The following is a 21,379-nucleotide window of genomic DNA, read 5'->3' on the forward strand; positions in this document are numbered from 1 at the left end:
GCAGGACCTCCATTTTACACCAATACTTTAAAAGAGGCAAAAATAGAAATGTATGTTCATGTGCAGATTTTTTTAAAATATCAATGAAAAAAAGAATTGAAGGATGATGATCAATCTTGGAATTTAATGAGAAAATATGTAGTCGGAAAAGTATTTTCATCTGAATGGAAAAGGTGGAAAGGGTCATATATTTCCAAAGTGATAGATGCTGGGCCTTCAAAGCCTCTACAGGCCATAAACAGCACAGACCTAAAACAACGCATCTACTGTATTTGTTTGGGATTCCCGGAAGTTGACACCGACAGCATTTCTTCTGCTGACCAGGAAATGCAGACAGCGTAGCGCTTGAAGACGCTGTAGTGTTGTGTAATAATAACCAGATAGCCACTGTCACAATGACCAAAAGAGACAGGGACTCTTTTACTGCAGCGAGAGGAGTGGTAGTCCATATAACCTACATTTTCAAATAATTGGACTACAGTGTGTTCATTGAAGTAAACGTTTTTTTTCTTTGGTGTTTGTTATTGTTTTGGGTGGGATATAATAAACATTTTCAAAGGGCCAATACGTGGCCGGCATCGGACCAGCAGGTCGCACTGGCAAAGAACTTCTCGTTTAATTTCAAAATTAAAGCAAGTACCTCGGACGAAAACCGTATTTTCCAAGGTAATTGAACGAGGATCTTATTCATGTGATGTAAAATCATATCGAAAGTTGAACGTAGAGCAAATCTTTCATTAATTTCCCTACAAGAATTGCAATTGTCTATTTCCGGTTTCTGCAGAGTCGCATTTTTAGGTACCGGCACTGGGACCACGCGGAAGACTGTCTGCCAGTTTTAAATTGGCTTCCTGCAGTTGGTGCATCGTCGCTCATTCGCTCGACAGCTAACAATCGAGTAGCAACAGTAGCATCGGTTTCGGTGTCAAAACGCCCCAAAACGACTTCATTTGCGTACATTCTTCTCGTCGTCGTTATGCAGGTGACATAACGCCAGCCGAGCATGTCCAAGGGACCGGGTACCAACGACGGGCTGCTGACTTCACCGAGCGTTGCCCGCGACTTCGCCGCCACCTTGAACTCCTCCGCCGGCTGCGACGTCAACATGGACGCGGCGGGCTCCGAGGAGCCGGAGCCCGAAATGGAGAAAATGGACGTGTCCCTGGCCGAAATCCTCTCGCTCTACAGCCAGCCCATTAACGAGGAGCAAGCCTGGGCGGTGTGCTACCAGTGCTGCCGAACGCTGGCGGCGGGGCGGCCCCGGCGGAAGGACTCGAAGAGCTCCGGTGGTGTTGGGGACTCCCCGCGGAGGATCGAGGGACCCGGGGATGTGAGAATTAGCCGGGACGGCACCGTCACGCTGCGCTTTGAGCGCCCCTCAGGCAGGTCACCTCTTTATAAATGGCACATGTTGCCGTCACCGCGTATTTTAAATTTGCTTCAAAATGCTGTGTTTTTGTTGGCGAGGAAAATGACACACAAAGCGAAGTTTGTATGATTTGTTGAAGTGGAGGTGTGTGTGCTCGTGGTGGGTTAGTAAACAATGTATCACGTGATGGGGTGGGGGGGTCCCTTTGACAGTGCACCAAAAAAAGCAACTCGGCTACGTTCATGCTCGTCATTAGGTACACTTGGAGGTCGTTTTTGCAATTTACTTTTGTCACTACACTGCTTTAAACCGAGCGGTTCTATGATATCTTAGAGAAATATGTCATGGGTATTTTATTAGTTTACATATGCAAATGTGCTGAAAAAGCACCCGTGGCCACGTTAAACATCACAGAAACACGTTTAAGCGTCTTTTGAACTCTTGTTTATTCCACTTTGTCATCATGATTTACTAGACGGAAACACGTTTTCCAAATTTAAGCCCCTAAGCCAGTTTTAGTTGGCAACATAAACTTTAGTAGACGTGTCTATCATGAGTCGAACCCCTCCAAAAGAAATTCTCAAGTGGTTTTGTCCCAAAAACGCACAGGAAGTCCGGCAGTTTGGTTTGAATCAGCCCTTTCAGGCCGTAGGTGCTGCATGACCTGTTTTGTTCCTTTTTTACAAAACTCAAATGCCACCCATGTCGTGATATAAGCGTTGCAGAACCACCCGCTAATGTTTCTTTTGGCTGGAATGTCACCCTGCCACCACGAACATCTTGGCACTAGCTTGACAGAGGAAAATAAAATTACAGCAATCAGATGCAAAGAGCACCCATGAGAGCAATTCGCCCGTTTGTGTGGCCTGCAATGGAGGTTTATTTTTGGAACATTTCTGCGTCCTTCGGGGAGGGTGATCAGCCTGATGTGAGCCCACTTAGGATGAATGAAAGCACGGGCGCTTACGCGGCTGGCATACGGCCCTGCACACGAGCAAAGGTGGCGACAGGGCCGCTCGCCGCACAGCAGTGAAAGATCAACGTTTTCAGGAATTCCAAATATGCTTAGTACAGAGTCAGCTTGCCACTCATGAAGCGCTACTCATAAAATGCTAATAGCCCCAAAATGTCCACCCTGTCACTGTCCAGTGTCCACCCTGTTGGACTAACTGACGCATTTTGATGTTTGCACGATGTAACATCTGCGATTGGCTGGCAACCGGTTCAGGGTGTCCCCCGCCTACTGCTCGAAGATGGCTGGGATAGGCTCCAGCACCCCCCGCGACCCTTGTGAGGATAAGTGGATCAGAAAATGGATGGATGGATGAAGTAACACGGCAAATCTCAAATTTTTAAAAAAAATCAAAATGTTAAAAAAAAAAAACTCAGCCTTTTGCATTTCATGAAATGGCAGAAAACATTTCCATTTGCGTTACTCGGTTCTCGGCGAGTTGGACTCTGCCAACGAAGCCGCCGCTGCCTCCTTGACAGCGACACAGAGCTCCTTGTCCCCCCCCCCCCCATCCCCTGACGAACACGAATGGATGACAATGGATGACTTTCTTATTTTCTCTCCCGTGTCAATTTGCAGTGAGTGACCTCAACTGGCAAGCGCGTTCATCTGCACGGGGACAAAATTCACATGATTGTAATCCAAGGTTGGGATGCGGAAGGAAGCATGGCGGCATACGGGAGGGTCCAAAGTACTCGACGGCTGTGAGGTGGCACAGTGCTAAAGTCTGCAGCGCAATCACTGCTGTGCTTGTACTTTTAGCCCGCTTTCACTTTCTGTCACTCGAGCTTGTTGATATCGGTTTCACACGTGCAATCCGGTTGATATTCAGCTTCGCTGGTCATAGGAATCGACTAACGGTAGCTCTTATTCTCATCGACATGTCGCAAATGCCCAGAAAAGGCTTCACGAATGCATGAACCAAAGTGAAAGTTATTTAAAAAATATTTGCACATCAACACATGCCGTAGTTTTAGGGGGGGGGGGGGGTCTTGGTTTTAAGCTTCCGCGTCACCCCACAGTGGAATATTAAGTATATTGATTTTTGTTTTCTGCACGCCGTTGTTGGGTGTCATGCCGATGAGCTCATTGTCGTCAAATGTTCCGCACGCGATGTTTTCTCGTGGCACAATGGTGCATGAATAATACGAATAACAGCGGGTGTGTCTCTGTCTTGTCTTTGCAGATAAATACGGATCAGCGCCGTCGTCGCTGGAGGTGAGTGTTTGGATGAATGTTTTATTTATTGCGTCACTTGTGGTGCCAAGACCGTTCGAAAAAGAATTTTCCAAGAGGACGGTCACTTGCTTTTGTGAAGTATCAGAATCAGATTTATTGGCCGTGTATGTAAGAATCACACAAGGAATTTAGTTCCTAGTTACAAACCCGTTCAGGAAATATAGACAAGACAGCAATAACCAATCAAGGGGGAGACAGAACCAGAATCCTGGCGGGTCGCTGTTAACTCATTCAGTACCAGCCAATTCTGGACCAAGTCTGAAAAGACGTTGAAAAACGTCTTTGGGAGTGAATGAGTTAAGCGCCCTGATATCGTAGAGGTGAAAGGAAACAGTCGAGTAGAAAAGTGGGGAAAACCCCCCACGATAGACTCCAACCAAGGTCAAGAACTTATCAGTCACAGGTTCGGGGCAGTAAGGAGAGGATAATATGGAGATGGAACTCGAGTGCATGTGTTTTTTTCCATCCAAGGGAAGTCCAGAAACAACTGTTTTGGGGACAGCCCCTCAACAATTTGCCTTGAATCTCTTTTAGCATGTGTCTGTCTGGCGTCAATCCGCCAAATCATTGATCAATAAGATAAGATAAGAAAACCTGTATTTGTCCCACAATGGAGAAATTTGCAATCTACAGCAACAAAATTATTGAAGGGTCACTCAATTTTCCAGGAGAGTACTACTCCCGGTCTTTTCCATTTTGTGAAGCGACTCCAATAGCGCATCCACTTTGCGGTTGAGTTCAGTTGACGTCTGAGTGTTGATCACCTCGCCCCACGCCTTCCACGTTGGCCGCCAGCTTGTTACCTTCCAGTGACGTGGCCCCGCTTTTAGTCAAACACGATTGGACGGCTGACACTGATGATGACATGAGCAATTATTTTAAAAAATCTATGTATATATATATATATATATTTTAATTATTGATTCTTTGCAAAAACTGTTCCGCGGTTTTGCGTGGCAGCTGTAAAATCCAAACCTCGACGAAGGTGCTGTACGTTTGTCCAGGGGAGCTGCAGTCTCATAATGTTGGGTGGAGACGTCGCTGTCACATGCGTGGTGTTAGTGTACACACAGTTAAGGTGTGTGTGTGTGTGTCTTGAGTGAGAGAGGGACAACTTACCTGTAACCACATTTACAATTTGGGAGTAATCGAATCCGATAAGAACAGGAAGTCTAATCTTTATAAACTGAGCTCATAACATGACTGCTATAATCGTCTGCGTTCCTTGGGGCATAACCCCCCCCCCCCCCTCGCAATTTATATTAACTTCTTGAGCAATATGCGACTCAACAGTCTCCGCTTTGATCAATTTTAATGCAAAATTAGTTTTGGGGTGTTTCCCGAGAGCGTTTGACGACAGCGTGCGTGCGGACACTGCGGCCTGCCATGCTGAATTTGACCCGCTTCCTCCACCTCGTCAAAAAACCGTTCAAAGGCTTTTCACATCTCGCCTTAACCCAGTTTGTCCGGAGTTTTTATGATTCACCCGAGATTAGGCGGTGATATCCTATTTACTTGGCCGGCCGGTGTTTAGGAGTTGCCTCCTCCGGGTCGCGACCGCTTAAATTGTTGGCGTCAAGCTGCGAAACGGAGCCCTCGGCTTTGTGAAACTGATTCGGGGCGAGAGTGGCTGCCGGGCTCAATGGGGCTCGTTCAGTCCATTTCACTTGACGATCGCGAGCTTGTTTTGAGCCCTGCGATACACCAGCGACCTCGTTGCGTCCATTTCATCCCGATCGATCTACTGACTCGTCTTTCACTTTGCGCTCGTATCACCCCGTCTTGCCTTTCCGCAGCCACAGACGAGCAGTTGGAGTGGGCCCAAACGAGTCGCAGCGCTAAAATAGCATCTTTGGTCTGAACTCATTTGCTGCGGTTGATGTTTGTTGACTCACAATCTCCCTTCGCCATTTGCGTTGACCTCGGCGAAGGTTTGAATTGGTTTCCATCTTTGCGCTTCTCCGCCCCCCCAAAAAACAGTCACTCAAATGAAAATTAAAATTTGATCAAAATCAACATTGCGTGCACTTTTATTGCATTTTATCTTCATCGTACGTTTACAAAGCATCTCTCATTCAAAACGTATCGACCAAAAACCCAACAAAAAGGTTTTCCTTTGTAGTTTAAAATAACCTCCTTTAGTCCCTAGGAAAACCGCTGTCGAATTAACAAATGGAAAGTCCGCTTCAGTATTCACATGGCACAGTCACTATATCGTGACATCATCGAAATTGTCGGCAAAATGTGCAGTTCCCAACCCGGAATAAAGTACTTCAGTTCTCCAGATGCCAGCAAGGAAATTGACACACGTCGGAGCTTTTCAGCTGTCAAGCAGTCTCTCTCTGAGAGGAATTCTGCCCCACATCCTGCTCCGGTATAACATCCCGCAGTGAAAACCTCTGGATTTAACCCCGCTGGCTTACATAACCGTCGTCGTTGGCTCGGCCGAGCGGCGCATTTTTATTTATTTATTTATTTATTTTTGCTGACCTGCCCCAAAATGACAAGATGTTTTCCCATCAGGGGGGCCCCCGGCCGGGATGCACTTGCAATTGTTTACGTCAAATCGTGCTCCTGCTGAGACGGCACTAGCGGTACGATTGCCTCCTTGGCGCGCTCATGCATGTTGATGGTGTCGCCGACACACAAACGGGTCGTTCTTCTCCCTACCCGTCTGTTCGTGCGTGACTCACTGAGCACGGCTGCTGCGCGAGCGAGTTCCCGCGGAGGAAAACTTGTGGCTTAATGATTTGTTACACTAAGTCGGGTGTTGATAGGCCGGCTTTGTCTGGCTGGCTGTTGATGAGTAAAATCATTTATAGCAACTCGATTTTTTTTTTCCTCCCCAAAGCAAGTGTCAGCTAAATATTGAGCTTTTCTGCGATAAATTTGAAGACTAAATAACATGGCAATCCAGCGCTTTTCTTTTTCTTTTGGTCATCTTAAAATTACTCCTTAGAATAAAAGCATGTTTTTTAATAATGTGGAACTTTATAAGGTCTCGCACACTTTCCTTTTGTGAAAATAATTGTCTTTTTAAAAAGGACGTCAATATAACTAAATAAAGATAACTTAAAAAAAATTATAGTTTAAAATAAATTGTTTTAAAAAATTAGTGCCACAAGATATGCTTTTTTCCCCTTTTTTTTTTTTTTAGAAGTACATGTAGTTTTGAAATAAAAAATTTCAGTTTGGTTATTGCTAAATGTAAATAGTCTTGAATGCTACAAAATATTCGTTTTGATTGATCTTACTAAAAAAAATAAGTTTAACAGGGATTATTTTGTCACCGGTTAAAAAAAAAAAAACTATGAAAAAGTGTCTGTAGTCAATATTTTTCAAAAAATTTTCTCACGTGACTGAGTTGATGCTCTAGCAACCAAGGACAATATTTTGTGCCAAGCAGGTTCTTCTGCACGTCCTAACTGTACAAAGCCAAAATGATGTTTTCTTCAACATTCATTTTGCGACACGCTGAAAGCCCGTAATGTGTTTTTTTTTTTGTGTTTGAAAGCACTTTCATCTTCCCTGGGTGGAGGCCGCTTGGTAATTTTCAGATTACCACAGCAGAACCAGTCCTCCTCTAGTTACCAACAGTGAAGTTGTTTACTGCTTCCTGTTGTTTGTTACCCATTGGGCTGAGTCACTGTTACTTGAGCACAAACTGGGTAGACCAACTTGTATTTTTTTTTTTCCCCCGAAATGAGGCCAATGTCTGAGTGGGTTGTGAGGTTTTGTAACCCAAGCCAAAACATAGCATAGAACCAGTTTTTAGTTTCCCTGTCCTTGACACGTGACTTGTCATTCTGTGTTGTAATACTCCTTGTGTCTAGTCTGTTGTCCTATGGATTAAAAAATTATATAATACGACACTGAGCAATAGGATATTTATTCCCAGCCCCCCCGCCCTCACCTCCAAAACGGGATTATCGGCTCCACGCAGGCTATTCGTGAAGTTGGTAAAGCCTTGAAACCCAGAGGAGGGCTCGATCCCACCATGGTCCTCAAGGGATTTATCCTGGTTTAACTGTGATTCATACTGTGGTGCTTCCCCAAAGATGAGACCAAAGCTCACTGTTATGTTGTGGTGTTCCCCACCAATCGGACCGTGGCCCACTCCCGTTTATGCTGTGGTGTTCCTCAAGGTACACTGTTGCCCCGTCATAATTTCTTCTGTGGTGTAGTCACCAAACCAGACCGTACCCTGCTATTATTCAAGGTGTGAGGTCAAGGACAAGACCTGGCTTCATTGTTATGAAGGTATTCCTCAAAGATCAGGAGTTGGGTCATGATTACTCAGGCTTTGGTGCTCCCCAATGAATTGACCGAATTCACAATTTTTTCTGTTGTTCAAGGACCTCAGCTTCCTGTTATGTATGCTGTGGTGGTCCTCAGTGACAAGCTTAACCCACTATTTGTGATGTGGGGCTTCTCCAGGATCAAGACTTGGTCCACTGTTATTACTGGAAATCAGTTTTCTGTGGAAATGCAGAAAAAGTACAAAGCCGTCCCAGTTGGGAAAACCTTTTTTTTAAGAAGATTGGCATTCATGTGGACCCTGAAGTACCGAGTTTGAAATCTGTCTTTGAGCTGAGAAGGAGGAAACTGCGCGAGAGTCATTTTCACAGAATGTCAACAATGCAGTGACTTCTTTTAGTCAAGCAAGTCAACGCCCTGTGACTTCGCCAGGTCCTGCTTCTTGGCATGTCCAACCTAAGCATTGGTCTGCCACACCCCTTCATGCCACCCAGCACCTGGCGTCATCTTGGTACGGCAAGGCCGGAGTTGTTTGGCTTGTTTAAAAACCTGTTTACCACCGCAACTACATCAACCTTGCCCTTTTCCGATGCATTCAAATTAGAGAAAGCCGACCACATCGCATTGCGATGTAATGTGCAGATTGAACTGCAAAATATCCATGGGTCAAATGTTTGACTCCGCAATGGGGGTGGGGATTTCCTTTCTTTTTCAAGCTCTTAGTAAAATGTCACCTGTTGCAGGAGAACAATTGAAATATGAGACGAAACCAGTTCTGCGCATTCTTTGCAAAGTCGCCACCCAAGTGCTCCTTTCCTCAGAAAGATTCCAAAATTACTCCGGAGTCGGCCTTCGTTGTTATTTTGCAGATGAGAGCCCATAGGAAGTTTTTGAAGTTTAAAGAGAGGCTGACAAATGAAAGTGGCACCTTTTAATCAGAAGCCAAGTGAAATGAACCACATTAAATCCTCGCACTTGACATTGCGTCAATGTTTTGAAAAGGGCACAAGAACAGAAAGACGGGGTCGTAACTGGGGAGCCTTGTTGACTTTTGGGAAATTTGGTAGCTTTTGTATTTTTGTTTCAGTCTTGATTCGGTTTATACTGTGATGCTCTTTTCCTGGTCAGATTGTAGTCTGGATTTCATGTTATTTTGTACCCTAAGGAGCTAAACCATAACCCCTGTTGTTTATATTGTGGCATTCGTTGAAGGGGGAGGGGTGGTGGTCGGACGACGGACGACATGCACTTAACAGTAATGCATCTGCCGAACATATTTGTTGACAGGAAAGTAGGTTGGAGCGCTCATTCGGGGTCTCCCGGAATTTCCTATGGCCACCGCGGCCGTGTGCAATGGTGTTCCTCAAGGACCAGAATTTAACTGGTTGGAAATTTGGCTCACTTCTATTTGGCCTGTCATCAATGTTCATGAAAGACCACAACTTGAAGTTTCTTAGGGACCTGATCCTAGTCAGTTAATGCTGTGGTGTGTTACAAGGATCACACCGTAGCCCACTACAATGTATGCCAACCCCCCAGCCCCTTGGTCAGACCTTGGTACATTATTAAACATTTTTAGTGTTCCAAAAGGACCACAGCTTGACCCATTGCTGTAGATGTTGTGGTGTCCCACAAGGATTCCATCTTGGTCTGCTATAGTTCGTGCTGTACGTGCTGTCTCAATCCAATTTGGACTCAAGCATTGTCGTATTGTTGCGGCACCACAGGTAATCGACTCGCTAGGCGTGATGATCTACAAGGCCCTGGACTATGGCCTGAAGGAAAACGAGGAGCGTGAGCTGAGCCCACCGCTGGAGCGCCTCATCGACCTGATGACCAATGCGCAGGGGGCGGAGAGTGATGACGCCTGCCCCGATGAGGGCTACGAGGCAACAGAGGAGGAGGAAGAAGAAGAGGAGCAGCAGCAGCTGTCTGTCTCGACTTCAGGCGGCACCGTCAGCCAAATACGAAGCTACCGCGACATGATCTCGGTAGGACCGTAATACAGTTACCGCAAGTAAAAACCAGTACACTATGGATCACAATTTGAACCACTAATTTATGTTGCTTATGTTATTTATGGTTTTCCATAAGGAAACATTCCTTGGTTCATGCTGTGGACTTCCGCAATTATCAAACCATAGGCCACTGATGTGGTGCACTCCAAGGATCACTCCCTAGCCTACTGCAGTTATGCTGCGGTCTTCCATTTCAGTAGCTCATCTTAACATTCAGTCATAAGTACAATTGATAACAAAACTTAGTTCAAAGAGATTTTCTCCCTTGGTTCCATAAGTACCTTGCCGTGAACGCCCCACAAGTCCCACACCCCCACCTACCCTCATTCTTCCGTGCAATAGGTTCCATTGATGTAGCCCGTCACGCTGTACATTCCTGCCGATCGCAGCCCTGTGAACAATCTTGGTATTTCCAGCGCAATAAGCTGAGGAAATATTCACAGGCTTACTTCCTCATAGTGGACCCTGTGTAGTCTGACACACATACACACACAATGAATGAGTGTGCGCTGTATTCCATTGGCATGACCTGTTTCATCGGCTGATGTCCTTTCTGCAATAACACCGTACTGTCACCGCTTGTGTAATACTTAGCTCTTTTTTGGGGTGTGTAACAATTTTTCACCAAGAGCTAAAGTGTAGTTTTCTTATATTTTGTTTATCTATGGCAGGCAGACTTAGAATTTTCTCCAGTGGTTCCTCTTCTGTGATTTAAACTAATTACCCTTGTTGGGTGTTGATGCAGTAAATGTTGAATGTCAGAAAAGGTAATGCTTGTTTGCAAATGTCACCATGACTGAAAATTTTAATTTTATTTTTTTTTAGACCAAGACGAAGGTAATATACAATTGCTAAATGCTAATGTTAGCATAAAGATTGTAGCATGGCTAATGTGCTAATGGTAAAATATTTTCTTCTTTGTAGTATTTTAAAGCACTGTTAAAAAAAACAACTCATGCGTAAATGAGCAAAAGGCTTACTTTATTTTTACATCTGTGTTCACATTTATTTTTAATAAATGTATTTAGTAAATTTGGTTTTTGTTAATATTGCGTCATGTATTTTTGTATTATAATAATAATAATAATAATAATAGATTTTATTTATAAGCGCCTTTCAAGACACCCAAGGACACTTTACAATAACAAAAAACACAAAACAATACGGGTTGAGCAGCGGCAGCCAAAACGCGCCAGCGTTCACTCAACAATGAAGGCAACAAAGGTTTTTCTCCTCCTTCTGTAACTTATACGACTCCTTTCAATTTCGGCCAAAAATTCACGTCGTCTACGTTGTCTCAATAGTAGCAAAGAGTTGATCCTCCGCTGCTTTTCGACCATTTTGTGGACGGTAAAAAGCATGATAGAAGAAAGAACACTCGCTTCCATGTTGCTTTGTTATAATGAGCATTGTCTCGTTAAAAAGAAATGTTGTTTGTGGCAAGAATTTCACTAAGCTTGGAGCTCTTGTATGCTACATTTGGGCCAAAATGTATTAATTCAAAAATAAGTCATTGAATATTTTATATTGCATAAGTTATTGTAAATTTTTGATTTATCAAAAGTAATGTAGCATATAATGGCTGCTTGCTTTGTTGAAAACATTTCTTGTTTATTGTACATTGCGTTACACACCAGTGCTAATCTACCGTGTGAATTGTTTTTGGTTCCCCTTCTCCTCCCCATCCAGCTGTGTTCCTCCCACCTCCCGAGCCCTTCGGACGCCCCGGACCACTACCAAGCTGTGTGCCGCGCCCTCTATGCCGAATCCAGGGAACTGCACACTTTCCTGGAGAAGATCAAGAGCGCCAAGGAGGTAAAATGCCAAAAGTATGGCAAATGTCGCAACAAATCTTACGTTTTGTAAATACGGCGAAGTAACCGATAGGGTAACCTTAATGCAACTATTTAAGGAGCTTAGCCGAGGGGCCCCGCCAAGTGATGCCGAGTGGCCACAGTGTTTTTACATACCAGCGAATTAGGATGTTACTCAACCAGGCCCTCAGTGTGACTTGTTGTTTTTGTACAGTAGCCACACTGCCAGCAATTACCACTAATTTGTTTGACTTTTTGGCGATGCCGTTTCTCCACGGCAGAATCTGCGCAAAATGGAAGGCGAAACCCTTCAACAACCCGTTCGAGACTTGGATGAGCTACAAAATGCAGATTGGGTAAGGAGGAAATGCACCACTATGTGCTAGAATTCCAGCAAATGTCTTCCTAACGCTTTTTTTTTTTTTTACCCTCATTTCCTTCCCCCAACATCCGTGACAGGCACGGTTTTGGGTCCAGGTGATGCGAGACCTGCGCCACGGCGTGAAGCTAAAGAAGGTGCAGGAGCGTCAGTACAACCCGCTGCCCATCGAGTACCAGCTGACGCCCTACGAGATGCTCATGGACGACATCCGCTCGAAGCGCTACAAGCTTCGCAAAGTCATGGTAAGCAATTGATGCTAGCTTTATAGCCCACGTTGGCCGTTAACCATTTTTGACTGTTCCGTCACATTGGGTGTCTGTTGACAAAATGGCAGCGTTTTGCAAGCCTAAATATTAGGAGGTGTGCAAAAAAAATAGATTCACTCAACTATAGGGATTTTGTATGCCAAAATTCAATAAATCGATGTCAAATTTCAGAATCGATTTTCAGGATTTTTTCAAAACACAAAGGTGAAGCTACCACCTTGTTCCAGCAGATGGCAGCGCGGTGCCAATGTGTTGTAGTGAGTCAGCAGGCGGAAGCGTTCAGCAGTCACACTGTGATCCGAATGAGCCATGCCTGAGCACGAAACAAGAAAATGGCAGATGGCATTTTCTTGACCACTGATGGCACTGGCCAGGAATGTGTTGTACAGTAATGTTATACCACTGGCATTTGGCTGGATATAAATGTCAGAAAGAGTGATCTGGCTGCATTGATTGAAGTACATGATTCAATTTATGTATTATTTATGGTTTAAATTGTTTAGAATTGTTTTAAAATGTTATGAGAAAACAATGTGTTGTTTGAGAAGAATACCAAGAACTCTGATGTTGAAATGCAAATCGCAGTATAGTCAATAATTGTGATATAAATACAATCGTCACACAAGTGATTTGGATCGAATCGGGAAGTGAATCATCCCACCCCTACTAAAAATGCTTATTTATGTCCATTTAGGGCTCATTTGGGGGAGTTCCCTCATCTTGGGGATGGGTTCATTTTTTTTTCTTTTTTCAAATCCTCAAAATTGTCATTAGAATTTGGAATTTGCCCATAATGAAACACTCTTGGCACATCTAATATTTTCTTGATCGCCACCTATTGGCCCAGCTTTAAGATTGCTGAATTATGTCAGTTTTTTAAATGTGCGTTCTCCCCGACCAAGAAAAGATGTGAATACATTTATTGGGTTGTAGTGTAAGAATGTACAGTTTCGACTGCTGCCCACTGCAGGCGTGGAGTTATTTCCACAAAAAACAGATCAGCCTTATTTTCAATTTTTGTTTAACAATACAGAGAATAACAAAATGTATAAACAGAACACAAATGGATCATTTAAAGTTTTATAAAGAAAATTATAAATGGCGTAACTTTTCTACCTGCTGTATTGCTTGACAACATAAAAGACATCTTCTAATATTAGAACATTTTTTTAATGACTTAATATAATTTAGTTTCGGTTGATTTCAAACAAAGAGACAAGGACATATTTTTAACCCCACTTCAGGTGAACGGCGACATCCCTCCGAGGTTGAAGAAGAGCGCCCACGAGGTCATCCTTGAGTTCATCAGATCGCGGCCTCCTCTAAATCCGGTGAGACAACATGCTCCCGGTGCGACTTCGTGAGGGCAACTCCATGACACGCATGCTCAGCTATTCCCACATTCGTCAATCTTTGTCAGGTGTCGGCCCGCAAGCTGAAACCGACGCTGCCGCAACCGCAGAGCCTCCACGAGCGCCTGCTTCAGGACATCAAGACAGAGAGGAAGCTCAGGCCCGTCTCTCCGGACATGACCCGAAGGACCCGTTTGGGTGAGGGCGCACACAAACACGCGCACACGCCAGCTTCTTCCCCATTAAGCCATTAGCTTAAATAACGCAGCCATCATAATTAACAAGCCTTCTTATGTAAACAAGGATCACATTGACTGAGTGCTCTTGTTTACTCAAGGCCCGGCCTAAGCTTCTCAACGGGCAGTTTTTACGGTACTTCCTCAAGTAGCGGCCGCTCTTTTTAATAGACTCTGTGAACTGCAGTTTGAAAAATAAAAGCCTCAACTTTCCTGTTATTCTTCACATATCGTCATTGAGCTAACTGCTGAATTCATGTTGCTAACCAACACAGAAGCACTTAGCAAGATTTCAATTCGGCACCGCCTCAGTTAGTTGAAAAAAAAGAAACCCCTCCTCATATGACTTATTTTTTTTCCCCCCCATTTAAAAAAAAGAAAAAGAAATAAATTGTCATTGTTTATATGAGGTAATTGAATTGTGTTGCTCATCAGGACGACGGCCTTAAACCGAGTCATCCTCAAATATTCTTTAAAAAAATGCATTACAAAAGGTTTCGTCCCCGCTAAGTGCATTAGTCGTAGAAATGTGCGGACCGTACGCTTTGTTCCGCTCCGGTCTGTACACTTGTTGCATAATGATTCGTATAGAAGAGATTATTGTAAGCAGCATGTGTTGACTTGGCCTTCTTTTTCTCCAACTTGCAAACAAACGTGTCAGTCACCCGTCCTCTTATCACGTCTTACAGCTTTGACTCATCAGGTAAAAAGGTTTCCCCACACAGTCACCTGTCGCACCTTTTTGTGCTGCCCTTTTTAGATACACTGTTTGTATGGTCTGTCTGTTCAGTGTCGCACCATTTTCATAGCTGGACTCACAGCGGCCGGCGTAATTACAGCTCTCGATTTTGCTTTATTAACTTGGCTGAAGACATTTTCCAAACGCAAAATTTGGTCGACGTGTCTATCATGACTCCGCCCACAAAAAAAAGTTTCAAGCCGCCATGTTGGGGGGGAAAACCCCCAAAGTTTTGATTGGTACGTGGCAGCCCTCCATGATTAAAAATTCAGCCCCTGGAGGGCGTTTGATTGGGTAGCTTGAAATGATGAGTATTCCCAGAAGCCGTGACCAAGAAAACACAGGAAATTGTCCTTTTTGTTTTGAAGTGGTAATTGACTTTGTTGTTGAAGAATTTATCATTTGCTACTAAATTCAATTCATTCAGCTGAAGACGTATTTTGTGTGTTGGTGGCACATGGCAGTGAAGTTTCATGACTTGTCGACAAAAAAAAAATCAAAATAATTCCCACTGTAAAGTTTTTGAAAATTCAGCCTTTGAAGCTCGTTTCAATTGGAGCAATTACATACAGCACATAGGGAGACTCACAAAGTTTCAAGAAGCCAGGGCCAAAATGACACAGTCTGCCATTTTGGTTCTAGGCGGGCATTTCAGGTTAATTTCCTACTTCTGGAGATTTTGTCCAATTTTCTGACAAGACTTGAAGGCCACACTAAATTGCCATCAATACCACCTTTTCGTCATCACAAGCCAAAAGTCACGCGGCTCCACGCCGTCCCCCGAACTCAACCAAACGTCCCTCAAAGACCTGGCACGAGTTTTATCGGCCATGTCACAACAGTCAGATCACGGTCAGCCTTGCCCCCCCTGCGTCGTCTGCGCCGGCCGTCACCCTAATCCACACCCCCCCTGAGGAATACTTCCCGTTACATAAGCCATGCGCCTGAGATAAATACACAAACGGCAGATGAGTCCCAACCCGACGCGGCAACGACCTCAATCCCGACGCGTAAACGGGAATACGCTGCAACCCTCCTTGTGTGTGCGCACATCTCCCCTTAGACACTCCCTGATGCTTGTTGACAGTATTCACCGCACCAATTTGTCAGTCATGAATCGGTTTTGTCTCATTAATGATATATATATACTGTATTTTTATTTTTTTTATTCATAGGTGCCGGGAAAAGCATCAGCACTCCTCACGATCTGTGCTACACCTCAGGTATACAACATCACATGGCCTTTGCAAACCCCTTAACTCACACAAGAATGAGTTAAAGCAAGCCATTTTCTCAACGATCCGTTAAGTATTTGTACTATAGAACCAAAACGGCAGCACACATGAGCTCTCCACAAGGTTATTTTGCAAGAATGAATGCCTCTCTTACAATAATGCTTCATTTGCCTCTCGAGGAAACAAAATTTGTAACCCTATGTGCCATTGTTGGGACGCAGCTGCTCTGTTGCGAGCTAAATGCTAACATTAGCGTTCTGCGGGGCCCCCACACGCCTTGAAAATGACACGGACCGTTTTCCCCATTTGTCTTTCAGACACCCCAGACGCTCCCCGGAAGCTGGCCACCAGCACGCAGTCGCTTGTGCGCGGCTCGGCAAACCAGCTGAGCCAAAGGAAAAGGATCTTGCGGGCGCCCACGCTGGCCGAACTGGAGAGCTCCGAATCGGACGTAGGACACCATAAGCGCGAGAATCGATTACAATCGAAAGTAGACGTATGCCTGAAGCAACTTTCTCGACAGGAGGAGACGACGAGGAGCAGCTCCAGCGCCACCACGTCATTGATGGACATCTCGCCAGATTCTGCCAAAGACAAGAAATGTAAGCAGGCTTTCAAACCAGCACTGCTCTCCGGAACGTCTTTATCAGACACGTTTTTTTTTTTGTTTGTTTGTTTTTTTTGCAGCTCCTCCGGCTTTCCTGCCAGTGTCCGCCACGCCGCTGCCGGACAAGCGTCAGCCATCGGCTCCTGTGCGCCGCCACTCCATCGAAAAGGAAGCGCCTGCCAACTCCGCCCCTTTCGTCGCCCCCTCCAGACAGAGCTCCAAGTCTCTGGTACGTAGACGGTCGCTGACAAAAGCTGCACCGCGTGTAAACATTTCCCCAGGGGAGTCGAAATAAACGTCAACAACACGGGCGGTAACTGTTAGGACGTCACATGTAACGTGTTCTCTGCTATTGCTAACCACTCGCATTGACTGGCCCACTTCCTGTTTTCACGCTGCAGCTGATGGACAACGCCGGCAAGGTAACAGCACCCACACCGCCTCATTCCCCCCCCCGGCATATTTTCACATTCACAATTTTGCTCATCACGCGTCCGCGCCGTAATGCGCCGCAGCGCCTTTCGCATTACAATGCATGAAGCGGTCTTCAAAATCACGAGACGTTGATGCAACAGACACAGGAAGAGCAACAGGCTTTAATCGCTGTGCTCAGACTGTAATTATGTTGTCATCCGAGAGGGATTATTTGGTTAACGTGAACTTTATGTAACTCAAAAAGGTCCCGTGTTTGTTCGGGAATGTTGTTGATGTCGTTGTCCCTCCTTGTGTGGTTCAGGTCCAAGATGCCAGTAGCTCTACTCAGAGCACGGTATGTCCTCAAAAAAAAAAAAAGTCGTGACTTCACTTTTTGCGCTTTATCTCATCACCATCTGCTTTCACGGGATATTTGTGGCGTGCTCCAAAAAAAAAATTGCAAAAAACATGCTACAAATGTCTCACGTCTTCCGCTAACGAGTGCGCCGCCGATTGAAAGACAATTGGAGGCTCTAAAAGATGCATTTTGAAGGGGGGGGGGGGGGGAATGAAAGCATGCATGGTTTTTCTGTGAGTCCACCGTGAATGTAAACGGGTCGAAATAATCCACCCCTACACACCTGCCCGGCGCCTCAGGTCTGTGGAGCAGACTTTATTAAAAGTACCAAGAACTAAACTGAGGCTCAGAGGGGATCCAGCCTTTTCTGTTGCTGGTCCCTCTCTCTGGAATGACCTCCCACTGAACATTCGGCAAGCCTCCTCGCTGCCCATCTTCAAAACCCTCCTCAAAACTCACTTGTATTCTTTGGCATTCGTCTCGGCATGACTTAGATTTGTTCTTGGTTTTACTGTTTGGTGCTTTCTACCGCCTTTATTACCGAATTGTCTTACTGTTTATTGTGCATGTTAAATTGCTCCATGTACAGCACTTTGTATGCAGCGATGGCTGTTTGAAAGTGAAATATAAATACTGTTGACTTGACAAAAGTCTGCAGTCACTATGTCATGAGCGTGAGGCCCATCAAAGCAATTAATCGACCTGTTGTAGTTTTGGACGACTAGTGAGGTGCCTTGACGTTCTTTTATTTTTTCCGTCATCATGATCATAACAATATATTGTGTATTTTTTCCATTCCATTCAATAAGGAAGAATGATATGCAATATGGATTTTTGAATGTGGGGCACAGAGCAAATTACACTTGCGTCAACTAAACAGTCGATTAATTGAGCGGGAGGAAAGTTGTCTTGGGGTAGTCCCACTGTCCTTGGATTTATCAGATGCTCTGGGGGTGGTGGTGGTGTTTCTGTTCCGGTTGAGCTTTTTTTTTTTTTTTTTTTGCTAATTTCCCGTGTGATGTCTGCCGTCCCTCCCCTCCAGGAGGAGTTCTGCTTCCCGGTGGAGTGTCTGACACTGACGGTGGAGGAGGTGATGCACATCCGCCAGGTGCTGGTTAAAGCCGAGCTGGAGAAGTTCCAGCAGTACAAGGATATCTACAACGCGCTCAAGAAAGGAAAGGTGGAATTGCGACTTTGGATTTTTTTTTTTACTTTGGTTCACTTGCTCTTGTGTATTAACGCAAATATATATATATTTTTTTAGCTTTGCTTCTCGTGTCGCGCGAAGAGGTTCTCCTTCTTCACTTGGTCGTACACGTGCCAGTTCTGCAAGAGGTGAGGGCACCCTTTTTATAAATAATTCAGCTGCTGTAGAGGATGAAAAGTAAACACTTGATTTTGCGGTTCTTTCCAGGCCAGTGTGCTCACAGTGCTCCACAAAGGTAACACATTTATTTTTTTAATTTAAAATATCAGTTATTTGATTAAGATTGACATTTTATTTTTCTCAAATATACATTTCTGAGGATTTTTTTTTTTTTTTTTGCGGGGGTGGCGGTGGGGCATGGATGGAAACAAAATATCGTAATTTTATGTATTTTCTGGGAGGAAAATATGAGTCAGTTGAAAAAAATGAATCATCTACCGGTAACTCGAATAAGTCTGATTGGGGGTGAAGCAAAATCTTTGCAGGGATAATTTTCCCATGCGGATTAATGTTACTGCATTCATTGACACCCATGTCACTCACCAGGCTCACCAGTTTAAAGGAATAAAAAAAAAATCTTGTGCGATTTACTTTTTTTTTTTTTTTTTCCTCTATAAAAATATTCCAATCTAACTGAAACTAATGTGCGTGTGTCAAAATTGCCCTTAGATACGTCTTCCTTCCAAGCCCTACTCCACGTTGCCCATCTACACTTTGGGCCCTGGCGCGACGGCTAAAGATGACGCGGCCATATCTTCGGCCTCGTCCGAAATGGCGGAGCAGTCGTTCGGTTTGGCGCAGAACCGCCGCAGCCTGCGCCGGAGTGTCTACAAGTCAGTTTCTACACTTTAAATCTATCTATCCAATTTCCTCGTACCCTTGGCTTATTTGTTGAAATATTACAAGAGATTTTTTTTTCTGCAATAATTCTTGTTAACTCATTCAGTACCAGCCAATTCTGGACCAAGTCTGAAAAGACGTTTAAAAACGTCTTTGGGAGTGAATGAGTTAATTAAATATCTAAATTTTTCGTTGAGCTGCTCTCTTTATTGGTGATGTGGGATGTCTTCCTCAGGTTCTCCATGTTGGACAAGGACGCCGAGGATGACGCCACCCCTGCGGCACGAGGTGACCTGGACCTCCCCAAGGAGCTAACGGAGGACTGGGCCGCCATGGAGGTGTGCGTGGACTGCAAGAAGTTCATCACGGAGATCATCTCGTCCAGCAAGCGCAGCCTGTGCGCGGCCAGCAAGCGGGCGCGCCTCCACCGCCAGAGTCGTTCTTTCTACCGCAGCTCGTCGGCCTCCGTCGACTTCCGGCCCTCGGCTCGCATCGCCATCCACGAGGTGTAGACCGAGGGAAAACGTAATACAACGCGTCGCCGGGCTCTCCCCGCTCGCCAAAGTCAGTTCCCTCGCTCAAGAAAGCGTCGGCGAATGTAAAATCCGAATGAGTGAAGGAATGTTGGACAAAAGAAGGTTGTACATAGCGTCCAATCCCAAAGCCGCAAATTTTCCACGTAGCACTCAGGAACAACAAGCGATTGTCGCCACCCTCAGGTTGCCTCCCTCCACCTCAGACTTCTCTCTGACCAAATCAGCCCCCCCCCTTTTTTTTTTTCTCCATACCGCATTCCTTTTTCATTCATCCAGTGACGCAAAATCTGAATTTGTTGACCATGTCTCGTCATGGAAATAGTTCCAGATTTTTCCTAGATTTGAGCTTTTAATCACCCTGCACTCCCCATTGAAGAATTTGTTTTCAGCCACTGTCTCTCCACAACACACACACATTCAAATTATACCAAATGATGATTTTTGGACTACTTCGCTCATTACTGGAAATGACTAAGAAGGCAATTCCAGATTGGAGTTGTTCTTCTCTAGTTCCAGTGAAGTTTCCAATCACACCAAATAATTAGCTGTACTTCTCTGATGGTGGAAATGCTTTCTACCTTTTTTATTATTATTTTTTTTAATCGGCCTATAATTCCAAATATTTAAAAAAATAGCCAGACTACACCAAGTGATTTTGAAGAGTGGAGATTTTCCTGATTACGCCAACGATATTTTAAGTACTTCTCATTTGCAGGGTTTCCCCAATTTGTTTTTGTACTTCTCAAACTTTTTAGTTTTTGTTTTTAACGCTGCTTTTTGAAAAGTGTACCTGGGGCCAAACTGCTGTTTGTTTTCTGAATGTTTTCTAGTTGTACATAGTGTACATGGATCGAGTGCTACGGTACTGTACTCTTCGGTGGGCGCTCTGGCTTCTTTATCTGCTTTCATGACTGCTCTGATTGTTGTACATGCTGTATAGCTCAAAACGCTCCAGATAGAATTCAACTTTTATGAGGATCAGATGTTTGTCAAATCAAAGTCTTTTATGTGTTTAAAAAAATGTGTCTTATATTTAAGTATTTATGTTGGACTTTTGTTTTTTTTTTTGTTTTGTTTTTTGTTTTTCTAGCCCAGGGTTTCTCCGTTCTTACAAAGCAAACTTGATTGTTGAAGACGATTTAATGACCTTTTGTGATTCAAACAACACAACAAGCTGGTTCTGTTCTAGAATTACGTTCATGTTCCCATCAAACCTGATCTAATTTTTAGGCTCTGGTGTGCATGCTTCTGTCTGTTTTTTGTTTTTTTTAAATGGAAGAAACGACAATAAAAACGGATTTCTTATATTTGACTCAATGTGTAATTGAGTCAAATATTTTTAATTTCTTTTTTTAAAAACTGGAATATACAGTACTAATCTGGAAATATTGTGATTTCAACATGATTAATACAGCACTTAAAAAACAGCTGATGCTGTACATAAAAAGCAGACGTAAAACAAATTAAGTACCTCGGAGTTCCACCCAAAATAACCAAG

The 21,379-nt window shown here is 44.2% G+C and overlaps 1 protein-coding gene across 5 annotated transcripts; it reads left to right on the plus strand.

Moving 5' to 3' along the window:
- Positions 1-837: 837 nt before the first annotated feature.
- spire1a (spire-type actin nucleation factor 1a) lies at positions 838-21,193 on the plus strand. 5 transcript variants are annotated; one of them, XM_086136208.1, is made up of 20 exons: positions 838-1,382; positions 3,568-3,599; positions 9,605-9,868; positions 11,585-11,710; positions 11,991-12,065; positions 12,169-12,333; positions 13,602-13,688; positions 13,778-13,907; positions 14,607-14,648; positions 15,860-15,907; positions 16,237-16,370; positions 16,443-16,521; positions 16,607-16,755; positions 16,928-16,948; positions 17,263-17,295; positions 18,341-18,478; positions 18,563-18,633; positions 18,713-18,740; positions 19,175-19,338; positions 19,581-21,193. In XM_086136208.1, exons 1-20 carry the CDS (start codon positions 1,004-1,006, stop codon positions 19,855-19,857), a joined length of 2,442 nt encoding a protein of 813 aa, XP_085992334.1. In that variant the 5' UTR covers positions 838-1,003; the 3' UTR covers positions 19,858-21,193. The 5 variants fall into 5 exon arrangements, with proteins under 5 accessions (XP_085992334.1, XP_085992338.1, XP_085992335.1 ...); XM_086136212.1 differs by lacking the exon at positions 14,607-14,648 and adding an exon at positions 18,024-18,030 and having other exon boundaries at positions 17,263-17,299; positions 18,319-18,478; XM_086136209.1 differs by lacking the exon at positions 17,263-17,295.
- Positions 21,194-21,379: the final 186 nt, after the last annotated feature.

The sequence above is a fragment of the Hippocampus guttulatus genome, chromosome 18 (genome assembly GCF_054856545.1).
Source record: "Hippocampus guttulatus isolate MCC_2025c chromosome 18, RoL_Hgut_1.0, whole genome shotgun sequence".
In the NCBI taxonomy this organism is placed as follows: domain Eukaryota; kingdom Metazoa; phylum Chordata; class Actinopteri; order Syngnathiformes; family Syngnathidae; genus Hippocampus; species Hippocampus guttulatus.